The 18,805-nt window shown below is 36.2% G+C and overlaps 1 protein-coding gene across 1 annotated transcript in view; it reads right to left on the bottom strand.

Annotated features, from left to right (window-relative positions):
• The window catches only part of BANK1 (B cell scaffold protein with ankyrin repeats 1), a 307,032-nt gene extending 289,250 nt beyond the window's left edge, over nucleotides 1-17,782 (bottom strand). The window contains 1 exon segment of the mRNA XM_032398831.1: nucleotides 17,316-17,782. Within this exon segment, the coding sequence (XP_032254722.1) occupies nucleotides 17,316-17,385 (70 nt within the window). The 5' untranslated portion in view covers nucleotides 17,386-17,782.
• Nucleotides 17,783-18,805: the final 1,023 nt, after the last annotated feature.

Below are 18,805 nucleotides of genomic sequence, written 5' to 3'. Positions count from 1 at the left end.
AGATTTTAGTCTTTTTTAATGAGAAAAAAAATCCAAATGGTTTATGTTGTTTATTAAGGAATGAATGCATATGTATAATTTAATTTACTAAAATCATTAACTTGCTCAAAATCTACCTTATTTCACCAATGTGATTTTGTTTGTCATATACAGCCAAATTGTCTGTTTCCAGACAAAAAACACAATATTTGAAATTATATATCTAAAATTTAGATTATAATTCTAAAGTGAATATTGTGTTTATGATGCTTATCCAAAACTATATGAAGTACTATAGATGGTGATGGGGGGAGGATTTATACCGTATGTACTTAAGTAAAAGCAATTTTATTTATTTATTTATTTATGTAAAGATTTTATTTATTTATCTGACAGAGAGAGAGCGAGCAAGAGAGGGAACACAAGCAGGGCGAGTGGGAGAGGGAGAAGCAGGCTTCCCGTGGAGCAGGGAGCCCGATGCGGGGCTCGATCCCAGGACCCTGGGATCATGACCTGAGCCGAAGGCAGACACTTAACGACTGAGCCACCCAGGCGCCCCAGTAAAAGCAATTTTAAAAGTATTCCACTTCATACTAACTTTTATAAAAATTGCTGTTTTACTATTATTAATTACCATTCTCCAGGTGCCATGTTAGGAAAATTAACAGCCCAGGCACTAACTTGGTTACAAAAACCCAAGCTAAAAAAAAAAAAAAAAAAAATTCACGTTCAATTACTTTACCCATGGCTAATATTTTGCACAAGATTAAATTATTAATACTTCCAGACAGTCATATTTAACACATAATTGTCCCTTCCCTTCTTGATCTTAACCCTCACTGCTTTAACATTATTTTTTTGAAATTATTTATTTATTTATTTGACAGAGAGAGACACAGTGAGAGAGGGAACACAAGCAGGGGGATTGGGAGAGGGAGAAGCAGGCTTCTCGCGGAGCAGGGAGCCCGATGTGAGGCTCAATCCCAGGACTCTGGGATCGTGACCTGAGCTGAAGGCAGATGCTTAACAACTGAGCCACCCAGGCGCCCCTCTAACATTATTTTTGTTTTAATTTCTTTTTTAAAATGTTTTATTTTAATTCCATTTAGTTAACATACAGTGTGATATTAGTTTCAGGTATAGAGTATAGTGATTCAATAATTCCATACATCACCTGGTGCTCATTACGACAAGTGCACTCCTTAATCCCCATCACCTATTTAAACTGTTCTAACATTTTATAGTCTCACTCGTTGCTTGGATTTTCAGATCAAGCATTTTGACACTTAGCAGGATATTTTCCATAATCATCCATAAGTATCATAATGTTGACAACAATACCTCAATATCAATTTCATAATCATTTATACCTTTTCATATATTTACTTAATAATCACTTAATGATTATTATTCAAAACAATTATTCAGACTTTAAGAGATATAAAGATTGTGAAGCACAATTCCTGCCCTTAAAGGAACTTACATACTATAAAAAGGAAAGGGATTTTTAGAAATTACCTCAACACAATTAGTTGATTATAATATTGCATTAAGACCTGTAGTTGAAGAATCTTTTGACTTTATTTATCCTAGGGTTAGTGTAAAAGTATTATCTTGGAAAGAAAGTATCAATAAATCCTTCAGTATCACAAAATGCAGAATTGAACTATTTACAAATGTGAAAGATTTAAATTTTACAAAATGTCTCTTTTGACATAAAAGAATGAAAATGTATCACGAATCAATGTGCAAATCACATTGAACATTTTAAAACCATATATACAGGGGTGCCTGGTGGCTGAGTCGTTAAGTGTCTGCCTTCTGCTTAGGTCATGATCCCAGGGTCCTGGGATCGAGCCCCACACTGGGCTCCCTGCTCCGCGGGAAGCCTGCTTCTCCCTCTCCCCCTCCCCCTGCTTGTGTTCCCTCTCTCGCTGTGTCTCTCTCTGTCAAATGAATAAATAAAGTCTTAAAAAAAAAAACCCATGTATACAATGTGAACTCTTTTATGAAGGCACACACAAACTTATATAATTCAAGATAAATATTAGCAACACTTATTTCTGAGGGGAAGACTGTTATAATTTTATTCTGATATTATTCTCTATTTTTCAAATGTTTTACAATGCACACATATTACTTTTATAAGAAAATACCCTTAAAAATTATTACATATGGTTCTATTCATGGCTAACCAGCCTGGCTCCCACCAAATTTTTATCATTAGGAGAAAACAGTCTCAAAATAATTCTCTATCAGGGTTAAAGATGGTTCATGTTCAGATATTAAATACAGTAGGACCATAAAACAATATTAGTGACCTTTTATAAGGAGTGCACATCTAAATCAGTTGTCTCTCAGAGTATCTTTGTCCTTCGAAGGGTTGGGACAGAAAAGGCTTTATGTAATGGAAGCAGATGGCATCTAGCGCTAAGCCTAGAAGTTTAGCCAGATAGAACAGTCCTCACTCCTCAGCCTGGTTAAGTTGTTTCCGTTTCTTAACCTGAAAAAATGGAAATACTGATCCCTAATTCCTAGAGAGAAAATCTGAAGCCTGTATGTCAAAGTAGGTCCTGGCATTCAGCAGTTACTGATAAGCATAGCAGTGATTATGACAATGATGATGATAATTATAAAAAAGGCTACCTAAATATAGCTAGTGCCTAATACGTGCCGATGACTGTTCTGGTGTTTTACAAGAATTAACTTCTTTTAACCTCGTAACAACCCTGTGAACAAGTGCTCTTCCTATCCCATTTTGCACTGGTGGTGTCTGAGGCACTGAGAAAGTAAATATCTTGCCGAAGCTTACAGATCGGTACTAGTAAGAATTATAATAGCGACAGCATCCAGTAGGATTAATGATAAGGATTATTAAACTGGTAAAAACACCAAAAGTGAACAAACAATAATGGGAATTCCTTTTTTATTTAACTATAAAAACAACAGTGAATTCCAGAGAGATGTTCCAATAATGAGTAAGGATATATCTTGCCAAGGATAACCACCTAAGGGTAATATTGATATACTGTTTACATATTCTATAAAAGCTTATCTCCTCATGGTTATATCCAGTGTTTTAACTAGACTGATGGCATGTGAAGTCTGATGGATATGGCCCGATCTGTGGTATTCATGCTACTCTTTGTCCTTGTGGTGTCCACGTGTGTTTAAAAATCTGCATTCATTTCCTATTGCTGCTATATAAAATCACCATAAACTTGTGGCGTAAAGCAACACAAATTTATTATCTGACAGTTTTGAAGGTTAGAAGTCTGAAACGGGTCTCACTAAGCTAAAATCAAGAAGTTGGCAGGGCTATGTTCCTCTGGAGGCCTTAGGAAAGAATCCATTTACTTGCATTTTCCAGTTTCTAGAAGCCATCCACAGCTCCTGGCTCCATTCTGCAGCTTTGAGCCAGCAAAATTGGGCTGAGTCCTTCTCATGCTGCCATGTCTCTGGTTCCCCTCTATTGCCTCTCTCTTTCAGTTGTAAGGACCTTTGTGATTACACTGGGCCCACCTGGATAATCCATGATCACCTCCCCATCTCAAGGTAAACTGATTAGCAATCTTAGTTCTATCTGCAACCTTAATTCTGTTTGCCATGTAACCTACCGTATTCACAGCTCCAGGGATTAAGATGTACACACCTTAGGGGAGCCATTATTTTGTCTACCAAACATCTGAACACTACTTTCAGCTCTCGTTCCTTTTCTTCCTTTCTTAAAGCCTTCTGAAGTAAAACGGTTGTATGTGCAAGTATACTTTCTGCTTCTCCTCACAGACTGTTTGCAGGATAACCCTGATTAAATAGTTTAAATGATCATTGTTTAGATTTCTCATTGAATCAAAGTAAATGATACATTAGAAGAATTTTCTGAAGAGTCAATTAGTAAGAATTTGAAAATTCCTTTGAGGACACAAAGCATTAGGCAGATACAAATTATTAGTCTTGCATTTTTAGAGTACTCTTCATTGCAGCCATTTTGCAATATATTTTAATCACATCTGTATTAGTCTTGATGATTTTAAATACCCTAATGGCCTTCATTAAAGACATTGTTTTTCTAGCTTTATGTTGTAGATATTTCACTTCCTGTTACTTCATTCACCTCCAAGGACCTTGAAAGCAGCAAAACTTTCTAAAAGTTTACAATTATTAGTTAGAAACTGTGGTTGCCTCTTCTATCCCTTGTAAAGAATGTTTCAATGTTGGCCTATTAATATATAATATATATATATAATAAATATATAAATATCTATATAAATATATATTACATAAATATATATATTAATATGTAAAATATGATATAAAATATCATATTTTATGTTACTCATTTTCTATTAAAATGACTTTCTATATACATGGCTACTTCGTTGACTACAAAAATGGAAATGTCCATATGGGAGGAATGCTTTTCTGACAAGAGTGTACACATGTGTTTGTGTGAGAATAATATGAGTTCATTTCAGAGAGTTACAGAGTGCCTAGGAGGTCAGGCTTTGGAGTCAGGCTGTCTTGGAATCCAAATTCAGCCATCCTTAAGCAAATAATTAACTTCTCTGAGCTTGGATTCCCCACTTGCAACATACAGATAATACCACCTATGAAATTGTTGTTGCTGTGAGACTGTTGTTATGAGAATTAAATGAGATAAACTATGCAGAGAATTTATCATCATTGCTGACACCTATAAGTGCTAACTAAAACTTCATTTCAATCTTCTGTAAGGTGAAATTGGCCTTTGGAGGATAGCATTTGCTAGTGGGTGGGATGCCAACTCTTGGAGACATAGTGACAGGGTATCATAGAGAAAGTCATTCACTTTAGAATACGTCAATCCTGATTCAGTCAAGGACAGTGTTTTAGATTGAAGCTCTTGTGACTTCATGAACTCTAACACTATCAAACAGAGGTTGACCTATGTGCCCAGAACGTGTCCTTACCTATAATTTTTTCAACATTTTATTTTCAATCTGTTTATTTGTATGGTCACCTTCTCTTTAGGGCAAGTGATAATGATTTTTCATTTATGGTAGTGATATAAATGTTCCTTTAAAGTATGTTTAAGCTAAAAAAAAGTTAAAGACAATTTTTTCTTAAACAAGAGGGTACAGTGGCCAAAAATTTGAGGAAGGGTTTTTGAGAATGACTGAAATTTGCAAAACTCTGTCCCAGGGGACTGTACTCATGACTGCATTCTGAAATGAGTAGTGACTTTCTGGAACAGAAGTTATGCATCAAGAGTCACCCCCAGTAGTCACAGTAAACACTCTTAGCTATAGCTCACCCTGCTAACTAGTTCTCATAACTAAATTATTCAGATCTCAGCAGTGAAGGTTTTTGAGTCATCTGATGTTCAATTAGAGTGTAGATAAAAAGAAATAGTGCCATTCAGCTTTTCCCATCCTTATTTCACTTAAATACAGTCCCTGAGGGCTGGAGCCACCTTTTTATGTATTTCTTGAACCTGGCACAGATCAAGAATAAATGTTCAAAGAGTGAATGAATAAAGGATAATTACTCCTGCATAAGGCAAAAGAGGCATCAGTCCACTCTTTGTTGATGGATATCCTCAATCCCAAATGCCTAGAGAAAGCAATTTTAATTTCTGTAGTGTTTTTCTCTTAAAATAAGAGAGATTAATTGAGTTATTATTATTATTAGCCAATCATTCTCATGAATAATTAATGTGCTCATCAATATACATACTGTCTCCTGGGCATCAGAGAGTCACATGGTTCATTAGTGACAGAGTCATTACTTGAGCCTGTGCTTTTTTTTTCTTTAGATTTTTATATATTTGAGACAGATAGCATGTGCAAGGGACAGAGGCAGAAGGAAAGGGAGAAGCAGACTCCCCGGTGAGCAGGGAGCCCAATGCAGGCCTCAATCCCAGGACCATAGGATCATGACTTGAGCCGAAGGCAGGTGCTTAACCGACTGAGCCACCCAGGTGCCCAATCCTGTGCTGTTTTGACTTCAAATCCAGAGCAGTGAATAAGTATTTTCTGTATTATTAAAAACTATTCAGGCTTTCTTTAGGTTATTAATAGTTTTGTATGGAGGATGATCTACTCTTTATCCAATAAATCATTGTGGATTTTCTTTTCTCATCTTTTATTTTTGAACACTGCAATAGATTAATATGAAGAGAGAGCAAAATTGAAATATTTATGAATGACAGGTCACCAAACTGCCATACAACTGTTAACTTTAAAGTGCATATACAAATATTAAATATATTAACACTACAAAGCTAAACAAGTAAAATTGTTAAAAGTAAACATAGAAAAATAAAAACTACAAGTACATATACCATGTCTTTTCCTATATTTTTAGTCACTGTACATATTTTCAATTATGTGCATATATTATTCTAGAAAAAAGAATAATAAAACAAAATGATTTCATCTTCTAGATAAACAAGGAGGATATTAAATTTCATTTGCTTTTAGACACTAATCATATTTTTTCTATTTGCCCCAGAAGATATTTTAATAAGCTAAATATTCTAAGTTATAGACATTTCAGTAAAAATAAACCAGTTGTTATCAGATTAAAAGTTAATTTGATATTGGAAAATGCTCTAAAAGTATCTTTGTGTAAAAGGTTTTGTGAATTTTTAATATTTTTTTCATAATTAAAGAAAGCCCTTCTGCAAACCAATTTGAAAAAGAAAGGCAAAACCAGGGTTGTTATCTATGGTTAGATTTACACCTCAGAAGTAGGGCATTCAGAAATGGCTACAACTTCATTTATCCTTTTTCATATCTTAATTTGGCTACTTTACTGTCACTCTTGTGCTACCAGCAAATCAGCAAGCATCTATTAATGTGCTTACCTCTGCTAAATGGATGCCAAAGGCTACTCCTTCCTTTAAAGAGCATCCAATCTATGTGAGTAATAAAAAGTCATTGTCCTAAGTGTTGTTTTTACATGCAATGTTGTCAATCTCCAAGACATAAAATTGTCAGCTTAAACCATCTGCATTTATATCAGTTACTGTTTTTTCCATTAGGAAAATATTTCAGGAGTAATTTATTTGGGTGACTCCTAATAACCTATGTTTGCTTCAAAGGTGTGTTTCATTGACAAACATTTCTAACATGGAAACAATCTGGTTATGGCCAGATAGTCAAATTGATCTTAATTTCGGAGTGTTTTGATGAATAAAATCCCAGTATTTGAACAATGTGAGGCCACTTACATAGCTTACATGATTATTGACATAGTGGCAGCTTTACATAGTCTGACATATGAAAATATCTGTAAAATCAGTTGTTCAGTTGGGACATATACATGTTATTGAAATACAAACTGCAAAAGCACACACACTCCAAAATATTCTTATATTTAGAATACCGTATGCACGTTCCCAGTTTTTTTTTTTTTTTAAGATTTTATTTATTTATTTGAGAGAGAGAGAGAGCATAAGTGGGGCAAGGGCAGAGGGAGAAGCAGAATCCTCAATGAGCAGGGAGCCCGAAGCGGGGCTCGATCCTAGGACCCCAGGATCACAACCTGAAGGCAGACACTTAACTGACTGAGTCACCCAGGTGCCCCACACATTCCCAGTTTTATTTCATTCATAGAACTTTACTTTCCTCAACAGATAATCCCCTCTGATTTCCCTCCCATTTTCTCTGGCACATCCCACAATCAAAGCCTTCATTTGAATAGTTAGAATTAATCATAAGGGAATTAAAGAAATAGGCAAATCATGTGTGCCCTACACAGCCTGCCAATGTCATTCTCCCTACTCTATACCCTCTTCTGTTTCTATTCCTAATATAGATATAGCCCTATCTCCCTCTCACTCAAAAGGTGGCCAGAGCACTGAGGAAAACATAGCTAAAAGCAGTATTACCAATCTCTGGTTTGAAAGAACTACTCTCTCAAGAACTATCTGCCATTTAACAGGGATGAAAACTTGGTGCAAAAAAATCCTTTTTCTCTACCAGTGTTAAGATGACAATGCACTCCATGGTTAAATACATTTGTGAAACAATGGATTAGAGAAAATTGAAGATACATTGTTTTGTGTTTTTTTTTTAAAGATTTTATTTATTTGACAGAGAGAGACACAGCGAGAGAGGGAACACAAGCAGGGGGAGTGGGAGAGGGAGAAGCAGGCTCCCCGAGGAGCAAGGAGCCGGATGCGGGGCTCCATCCCAGGACTCTGGGATCATGACCTGAGCCTAAGGCAGATGCCCAACGACTGAGCCACCCAGGTGCCCCAAAGATACATTGTTAATTGCAGAATTTCTCAGGCCACTGGAATGTCCCAGTATGCACATTCAAAACTTATTTTACAGAACACTTTTTCCAAGGAACATACGTGCTACACAATACAGTTTGAGCAGCACAGTACTAAAGAAAGCAAGCCCTGGGAGTATGAGCTCTGGTTTTTCAAGTATTGGCCATCAGATAAAAGAAGTTATGAGTCACTCTTCATAATGTCCCATGTGTCCACCCATTTACTCACCTAGCAACAGACATGATAACTATCAGTCACAGAGCACCCACTATGCTGCAAGTCTTACCAAATGCTCTTTCCCCTTTTCATCATGAGGTACAAAGAGATCTTGTAACGGAATTACCTAAGGAATGAGGAGCCTAGATTTTTATACGCACCAGATGAGAAAATTATTCTAAGGAGTCATAAAGTAATAAAATATTTGAAAATAATAAAATAAAATATGAACATACTTTTTAAATGAATCTTCTATATTTTCCTAAGGAGAAGCAGAAATGATATGTGTATTAATTGCTAACTTCTCAGCAGACTGGTCCTCACAAAAGAAATAGAAAAGCTCTCCCTTTCTTGCCATAATTACTAGTGCTTTCTAATTAGTCATAGATTACTCAGAACTAGAAATTTGCTTAGGAGGACTTTTCTATTATTCTTCTGACCCTCAAAGATCTAGGTGAGACATTGTATAGATTTAAACTCATTTGGGAATAAATTGCTTAGACATAATTCAAGCAATTCTGAAAATATCACTAAAGCTTTACCTATACAATTATATCAACTATTATTTTTACCTATATGAGGATATTAGAAATGCCTTCATCACAAAAGTTAAGAGACTCTGAATCAACTCCACTATGATCCAGTTTCTGTGTGTGTGTTGTTTTTTTCTTTGGGGGGAGTGGCAGAGGGGATGCAAGATAATATATGGATAATATATAAATCTTCAAGAATAAAGAAATGAAAAAAATAATGTTTTTATTTTTAAATATCATATAAAAACAGAATTCTCAAAATGGGAGAAAAGTGTTCTTTACCCATTAACTATTTTCCCTGAAGATAACACACAATTTCACATATAAAATCATATAATTTGTTTCCATAGCAGATCATAGGTTTCAACAAGTTCAATCTATAGGGAACACCCAGAGAAACACATTTGAGATATTACTGTGTTTAATACAGCAATCAGAAAAATTAAACAGGAGAACTGAAAAAACATTTATATAAAGCTCTCCATCTTGAGATTCATAAGTATGCGACAACAGAAGTGCTGAGAAGGAGCCATATAAACACATTCCTTCTAATAAAAGTGAAATTTGAATACTATCTCATGCTGAAAGTAATAACATTTGCCATTTGCTAAGCACCTGCTATGAATGCTCCAGGCACTTTACAAACAGAATTACATTTAATTATATCAAAAATAGGTGTGTTACCTATTTCAGATATAAAGAAATTGGATTTTAGATGAGTAATTTGCTCAGTCACAGAATAAGTGACAGTTCCCGTATTTGAGTTGATATAGATAGATATAGATATTGGTATAGATAATGCACAAATGTGGACACATTTAGTTGTCTTTAAAATAATATTTATCAATGTTAAATTGGAAAAATGTATAGGAAAACAGGTGAGAGATTAGATTAGTTTGACTGCTCTGTAATACAAATAAAAATCTTGATATATTTTAAACTGCAATTCTATATGCATATCCAAAGATCTACCTTAAATTTCTTTTAAAAAGGCATTGCATGCTTTTTTTTCATTGTAACATCTTATACAGTTTAATACTAAGTAATAAAACATTAGATATTTTCCTCCCTATAATTTCAATGTAAAGGTCACAATTAATGATTCAAAGAATAAATTTTGTAAGAAAATTCATTTACATGGGAGGACATTTTAAATACAGAAAGCAATATCTCGTTATATTTGTTCACAGAACCACAACAGGAAAGTTCAACTTTCATGTGGTTATAACATGAATGAGTGGAAAGTTTCCAACTTTATCATTTGATTTAAATAAACCAAGTTACTATATATTTCTTTTGAAACCTAGGACCTTTCATACACAGAATTTTCTACTCAAATTAATCCAATAGAAGATTTAAGAGCATTTAAAGTTGACTCTCCCCAAATAAGTATATAAATATAATACCATTCCAATGAAATGAAAGGCATCTATTTTTGTTGGTGCAGATCCAGCAAATAGGAGATGGCTCATGAGCCAGAAATTCTTGGGATCCTGGCACCAGTCTGTTCCAGGTGCCAACAGCTGGTTCAGTGCCTTCAGATTCCCCAGCTTCCTGGGGTGATAAAATAGCAGATCCCCCTGACCAGTCATGAAAACTGGTTCCCATAGCCTTGTTAGGAAAATGATTCCTGATGGCCCAGACTAGAGATTGCTCCCGAACCCTTTACATCAATTACGTAAAAACCTAATTTCCTATATCAAACTTCTTTCTGTTTAAAATGGCTAGATTGCTTTCATTAAATGCCTCTAAATCAGGTGTTATACAACATTCCATTTGTTTCATGGAAGAAGTAGATAAAATAATCTCTAAATGGAAGTGGAAGAATGGAAGAATATCTAATAATAAACAAGAAAATTATGGAAAAGAAGATCTCTTGGGAGAACTTTCCTTAGCAGATATTGGCTTGGACATAAACACATTAGCGGAACAGAATAGAGAAATCAGAATTCAGATTCTAAGATATATAAGACTTCGTCGTATGGCAAAGGTGGTACAGCCGACACCTGACCAATGTGGGGGTGAGAGGCACCAGCCTCCCATGCAGTCAAAAATACTGCGTCTAACTTGTGACTCCCCAAAAACTTAACTACCAATAGCCTACTATTGACCGGAGGCCTTATCAATAACATAAACAGTTGATTAACACAGTTTGTATGCTATATGTATTATATACTATATTCTTACAATAAAATAAGCTAGAGAAAAGAAAATGTCAAGAAAATCATACGGAAGAGAAAATACATTTACAGTACTATAGTGTATCAAAAAAAACAAACAAAACACCCATACATAAGTGGATCCACACAGTTCAAATCCATGTTAAGGGTCAACTGTATTTCAATTTACTGGGAAAAGTATGGTTCATTTAATAAATACTGATTTCTCAACTGCTGTCCTTATTTTGAAAAACTTAATCCCCCAGGTGGACTGAGATAATAGCTAGTAAACTATGCTACTTTTATACCTCCGCTTCCTCTTTTACTAAGATAAATGTCATAGGCATTCTCTCACTCTGTATGCCCCAATTTAAATACATTTTTAAAATTTGCCAAAAACAGTATGCTATCAATTTTTAAGTGAAAACACACTACTAAAAACATTTAAAAACACTACTGTTATAATTTTATAATTAATACAGTTTTACAACTACGTAATTCAAAATTCTAAACTTAACAGTGCTTAACTCTTAGAATATTAATCTTTGAATGAATTATTTCCTCACCAACTCTAGGGACTTCAAGTTTAGAGACAAAAATAACTGCATGGATTTTCTTCAAATTTCAGTAATAAAGCAAGATAATTCCAAATATTCTTATCAAGAGGACTACTAGACTTATATTATAAGTCACCCTATTCTCAGTGCATGAAAGATATAATTCACAGATTGTTTAACTTTGGATGGAAGATGCATAGCAGACATCATTTTAACAATAACAACTTTCTGAAAGAGAAGGGGATTTACAGAAACAGAAGAGGCAGTATTTGAGAAATAAAGGCAGAATAGTCCAAAATCTTCTTTTCCTCCAAAAAAAGAGAAACTCGTTCAAACTAGGTCACCTAAAAAGAAGGTAATTGTAAGGATACTACAGGCATTTTATGGCGACCAGATCAGAAAAACAAGTGCAGCTGGGTCTCACATGGGCTGGAAATGAAAAGTCAGAAACTAAGACTACTCCCTTTCAGTCCTCCTCAAGTCCCTCAACTCATCTTTCCAATCATCCATTGTGGACAAGGGTCAACTGGCTGTCATCCTCTATTGTGTGTCATCAAACATTACCCTTCCACTGACAACAGTCTCATTCTCTTTTTTTGAAAGGAAAGGCTTTGTTGAGTCCAACAAATCTGCAAGAGCCAGACAACACTCATCGTTGGCCAGTAGGCAAAAGCAGCAAGCTGTCTCTGAATCTAGTGCCCGTTCTTGACCCAAGTGACTGTTTCCAAGAATCTGAATGATACATGGTTTGGGTACAGATGGACAGGACATAATAAAGAATGGGTCTCTGGTCTATAGAGAGGTGCCTGGAGTAGTGAAAGTTCTAAAGTTTTATTGACAAGTGATGAGAGAATTAAGGAAATTATCTCATTAACTGAAATGAAGGTGGAATTTTGCTTCAATTTTATCTCACTGACTTTCTTATTAGTGACCCAGTAGTTCACTAATCATACTAAAATGCAGTTGTCTCCTGAGATTTTATATCAGCCTATTAAATCGAAACAAAATGTGATCAACCAATGAGGAAAATGTGTAAATCTTAGGGATTCTTCACACAGTCTCAAGAAATACTGTACAGTTTGTCATTCTAGTGACACGATTTTATAGAATCATACCACTTTGATATGGTATGTTTCTTCCCCACTCTCTATACCCTCCCTAAAAAGATATGATGACTTAGAAGTTACAGCTTTAATAGTTTAGAAAAGCTCTTGTAGGAAAAGAAATAACACAATGAATTACTACATACTTTCATATAATTGTACTGAACAATATAACTTCTTATTCAAAGTAGGTGCTAATCTTCTGATGCTCTCACTTATCAAGGTAATGTGATATCCATATCATATGAATTCAAAGTAGTTAACACAATAAATGCAGTCTTAAAAGAAGGCCAGGATTTTAAGTGGTCTTGGCACTATGTTATTTTTCTGAAAGTTAGGCATGATCCTTCTTATGGCTAAGTTAGAACAAAAAATGAATGGAATATTGATCCTTACCAAAGGGTGAGACTTAGTCTTCAGCATGGATCATAACCAAAAAATGAGGCACACAGTAAATGAAATTCCAAGTCAGAAACTGTTCTTATACTTTTTAGAATCTCTTTATAAAGTGGAACACATTAAAAATGAAAGCATGGGAATTACGAATACAGAAAAGCAGTATAAGAGCTTAAAAGAAAGGAAAATACGACACATAGTGTGATAAAACATAACTTATTTTAATTAACTGGATACACAAGAAATCTTATAAAAGACCACAAGGGATTAAAAAATTACTTCTCATGATTACAAAGGGAAGTGGTCTTTTTGGATTATTTCAATATGGAGCACTTGAAAACAACAAAGAAATTTCTGTTCAGTGGTAAATGTCTAAAAATATCATTCTTTTCCTCTGAGTGAAAAATAAATACAAGAGGGGTATAATTCCATATAATATCTGATATTTTTACCACCTGGACTATTTCAATGTCTGCAGTGAAACTTAGATACTATTCTTTATATTTAGAACAGCAAAGAATTACAAGGCCATATAATAACTTATTTTTAAATAATAACTTCTGCAATGTTTGCCCTTCCTATTCTTATTTCGTAGCTGTATCTGAAATTACTGTAAGATATTCTATAATATATAAAGTAATAAAATAGCAATGTAACTCAGGCAATCAGGTGACAGTTATTTAAATTCTTAAAACCTGCAACTTATATTTGGCAGGAATAATATTCTTTATATTGGATTTTTTTTTAAACAAGCAGTAAATATTTTGGTAAAGTAGCTTCTCCATCTTCTTATAATTCAATGAAGTATCCCATAATTGTCAGCTTGATCCTTACTTTTCCACATATATTTACATACGTATTTTTTAACTGGGTCACAACTGGTACTCTGTGATATGGGAAAATAAAACATGTTCTCATTTTTGTCCTATTAAATTCCAATTTTATTCTTTCTTGTAAATGCCCTAGTCTAATGCCCTTTTAATCAATTTATCCTTAGTTCTCATTGTGGGTTCTTTTTTTTCTCCTCTCAGAACTATTAACCATAATATTTCTCCAAGGATATAGCAGTATCTTTCTACAGGAAGCCATATTCCCTCATTTGTTTCATGTGGGAGCTTGATGGCTTCATTCAAGTTTTCCCTCAATTCAACAGAGTTTGTTTTCTCAATAAAAACTATCTTTTATATGTAAGTATGGCACCATTGACCAACGACCTAAGAATTAAAATAATGGCTAACATGTATTAAGCAATTACTATTTGCTATGGCACCCTGAAAATCACTTCACATGCATTTTCTCTTTTAATCCTCAAAACCACTCTCTCAAATAAGTGTTATTGTTCTCTCCACTTTTGCTTTTTAAATGGATAAACTGAGATAATGACAGATTTAGTTATTTATCCAAGATCAAACAGCAAGTAAGTAATAAAGCTAGACTGATGTGAGGCAGTCTGAGTCCAGAGGCCATCATAAGTAGGACATGATCATCTACAATCTTTCAGACTGGTGTTGTGAAAAAATTCCCTCTGATATTCCAAGCATGCACCACATACACTGCTGTTTAAGTCTAAAACTCTAAGCAATTAGATATTGTAGAATTATTCCACGTTAAAATGAAAGTGCCCTAAGAGAGCTACCTCTCTTTAAAATCTCAGCTTAAGTAACCTTATCGGAACATCTCCAGCTGGTCTAAAGGAGGCAAGTTTTACCAGTCATCAGAATAGAACCAGGGTATTTCCTTGGAATGAGAAATCAAGGTTATTTGCTATGTTGGAAGAGTGCTCTCAGAATAAAAAGCTTCAAATCTTCAAGAACTTCAAGACAAAGAGAGAACTACGATGTCCCTCACGAGTTATATATAAGCATCTAGCATGTGGTGAGACAGGGTAGGTGCCTTCTCTTTTTAAACTAATAATTTATTTAACTCTCTTCATCGAAGGCATCAAATAATGTTTATAAAAAATACAAAAACTATGGGGTGGGGAATAATCTGCGCTTTAATAAAACAATCCTTATTGAAGGTAGCAGTTAAAATTAAATTTGTTTTTAAAATCACTAGTTTTGGGATAAAGCAAAGGAAAAATTTCTCATTTGGACATCGGAGGACAGTATCTAGTTAAATATAAACCAGAAAAATACATTCTAAATGGAATTTTCATCTATTGTGCAACATTTTTACATTGTTTTAGTATAGGCTATCATATCTTTCCTGCTTCCATTAAAAGACAAGTTGGATACTCATTGATCTTTCTGGTGGCACCATACACAGATATCATTATAATATACCATACACCTACTGCTAGATATATAAAATCTTCATAGGCATGAAACTGTTTACCGTTTTATACTCATATTACTACAGAACTTTTGTAGGGGAATAAAAGATTGTTGGTGAAGTGATGAATAGATGATCTTCAAATAATGATTAGTTATGAGACCATGGGAAAATCACTATTTGGGTCTCAGCTTTCACTTCTCTAAAATGAAGTTGGATTAACTTTACCACAATGTGTCATGTTAAGCTAAAATCTATCATGCTGTGGAAACGCTTGTCCAAAGCAGACAGAGAGGTCACACAAAAAAGTTCTCCATATGTTAAAAGAATTAATCAGAACTAGTTCTCATAGAAGACTACTCATACCCAGGACTAGGCATGGGTTAGTATCAAAAGATAGTTCCTTATAAGAAAAATATTTCAGGGGTGCCTGGGTGGTTGGTTAAGCATCTGCCTTTGACTCGGGTCACCATCCCAGGATCCTGGGGCTCCCTGCTCAGCATCTGCTTCTCCCTCTCACTCTCCCTCTGTGCTCTCTCTCTCAAATAAATAAAATCTTTAAAAAAAGAAAAAAAGAAAAAAAAATTCATTACCTTGGCCAAAGGAGGTAAATGAAACAAGTGATAAATACCATATTGGGAAGGACAAAAGTAAATGGGGGAAAAACACACAGAAGGAAGAGGAATAATCAGAATGAGCTAACTAATGAGTTGGATCACCTATCTAATGAGTTGGATCACCTCACTCTGGCATTATTCACAATAGCAAGTACCTCAAAGTATTCTTGACTATCAAGTGGAATAAAAGTCACTTTCTGGCTAAACTGTTCAATCAAGAAGTTTGAACAAACTGTAGCCCATTCTGTTGAAATAAATTGTTAGGCTGAAATCACAAATGTTAACATATTAAGATATCAAGGGCTCTAATTCCTTTCTTGTCTTTTAAATCGTCACTAACATACTTTCCATTTTAAGAAAGGCAGTCTTTTAAAATCTATATATTAAAAATAAACACTAGCCAAGAGAAGCAACGTTACCTCAAAAAATGCTGGTAAGCTATGAGAAATTCTATTCAGCAAATTAGTATTTTCACTCAGATTTTCTTGTTGCATTTCTCACCGTGAACAACTCCAGCAATCTTAATACCCAAGCGAAGGCTTTTTCAAAATTTCAAAACTGAACACTTTATAATCATTATAAAGTTCACAAACGCATTTGCAGCACTCAAAAAGAACGAGTGCAACTGCCTTAACGTCCATTTGATCTATAAATCCATTTACGTATTCAACAACATTGACGGTTTCTGCTTTTAACAAGTTAGCAAAATCTGCGGAGTGAGGAGGCTCTACACAGAGTAACCTGTCAGATCAGCGGATCACAGTCCATCCTAGCAATTTACCGGGTTGGATTATCTGCCGGGCAGATAAACCGGACAAGCGGTTTGCCAATAACACGTGGACAGAATTTTTAGAATTACGCATGACCTTAAAACACGCGCTTAACTTTAAAACCCGTCCCAAGGTGACTGAAGAAACTGGAGGCCCCTATCCCAGGGGCTCTGGAAAGTTCCAAGCACTCCGAAGTCAGCGGTCCACGCGGGTCCGAGCACAGAACGCTCCCACCTCGTCCCGGCCAGACTGCCCCTCAAAGACGCCCGCCACGGAGCGGCAGACCGCGGCGGGAAGAAGGGGCAGCCCTGGTGCCCCGGTCCCCGAGGCGCGCTGGCGTCAGCGGCCGCAGCGCAGTTACCGCCGAGGGGAAGGGCGCTCGGTCTCCGCCGAGCCCCGGAGCCCGGCCGGCCTCCCCCTCCGGCTGCCCGCACGCGCGAACACCCACCTGGGGGCGCTGGGCCGCCGGAGGCCCGCTCCCGGCTCCCGCCCGTGCGCACCGACGCCGCCGGCAGCATCGCAGCGGCCGAAGCCAGGCGGCCTGCGGACAGATGCCCGCCGAGCCTCGGACTCCGCTGCCGGAGCTGCTCCGCGAGCTCGCCTCTCGGCCACCGCCCCTCTTCAGAGCACCTCCGGCGGTTGTGGCCAGCGGGTGCGGAAACGCAGCCCCGGGGCTCAGGCCACAGGGCCACCGCCCGGCCCCGCTGGGAGCTTGAGGAAGTGAAACTGCCCTGGGGCTTGCGCTCGCCTGCTTTCTAGGCTGCTCAGGTTTCTCCTAACACTTTCTGGTCCTGTTCCCTGCTCACCTTTTCACTCGGAATACCTGAGAGCCACGTTACCTGTTACTCCAACTCTTGACCCATGCTAGATCTTCCACCATGCCCCCACTTCCTGGAAGAAATAGGGATACCAGAAGGAGACACTTGGTGGGAAAGGGGAGAAATAGATATATAGATCTGGTTATTTAAAGATATAAAGATGCAGATGTAGACATACAGTTGAATGTTTTTAATATTTCATTTTGCCCACACTTTGTAGCCTATAAAGTGATTTAAAATCCCGTATAAAATTTATTTCCCTCTCCTGCTCCGAGACAGAACTGGTTCCAGGAAAAAATTAGATATGGATTGAAATAGGTTCTCCAAATAAGAGTTTACTTTGCTTGCTTTGAAGGCAGAAATACTAAGGCTTTTCCCAGAGCCTTAATATAAATGTCCGTTCTCTCAAGATCTCTAAATCAGTAATATACATTTTGAAATTGAAAATACTTTTGAAGATCAAATTGAAGATTTGGTCATAATTCATGGCTTAAATGTCCCTCTCCCTCTTTTTAGAAAATAAATCTAAAAGGGAGAGCTGTGTAGCAACTATTTATCTCATGCAAGGTCTTTTTTAGTATCCAAAGTATCCAAAATGTTAGCTTTTCTCAAATAACTCAATTTATTTTTATAGTTTATACCATAATGAAGAAACCCTGGAGAAATATGTGAAATGACGGCAATTTTGAAACTATCACAGATATATTTTTCTGCTTTCCAATATTTCCTTTGATGTCATTATTAACTTGAAGTTGATTTTCTGTATTTGAATTAATATAGCAAGAGATTTTATCTAATTCATGAAATAATGTATTGAGAACTTTGTTGTCTTCTATAAATACCTGTTTACTAAGAGATCTCAGTACAATAAGGTAAAGACAGAGGGTTTGGTTTGCAGGGAACATATAAACCCTTGGAAAATGTTTTTAGAAATTCAATTCTTAGGAATATGTGAGTCTTGGGCGCCTGGGTGGCTCAGTCGGTTAAGCGGCTGCCTTCGGCTCAGGTCATGATCCTGGAGTCCCGGGATCGAGTCCCGCATCGGGCTCCCTGCTCGGCAGGGAGTCTGCTTCTCCCTCTGACCTTCCCCCCTCTCATGTGCTCTCTCTCTCTCTCTCTC

This window comes from Phoca vitulina, unplaced genomic scaffold, assembly GCF_004348235.1.
Source record: "Phoca vitulina isolate PV1807 unplaced genomic scaffold, GSC_HSeal_1.0 scaffold3, whole genome shotgun sequence".
In the NCBI taxonomy this organism is placed as follows: Eukaryota; Metazoa; Chordata; class Mammalia; order Carnivora; family Phocidae; genus Phoca; species Phoca vitulina.
Note: the sequence above shows the minus strand (reverse complement) of the source record. Positions and strands in the feature narration are given on the sequence as shown.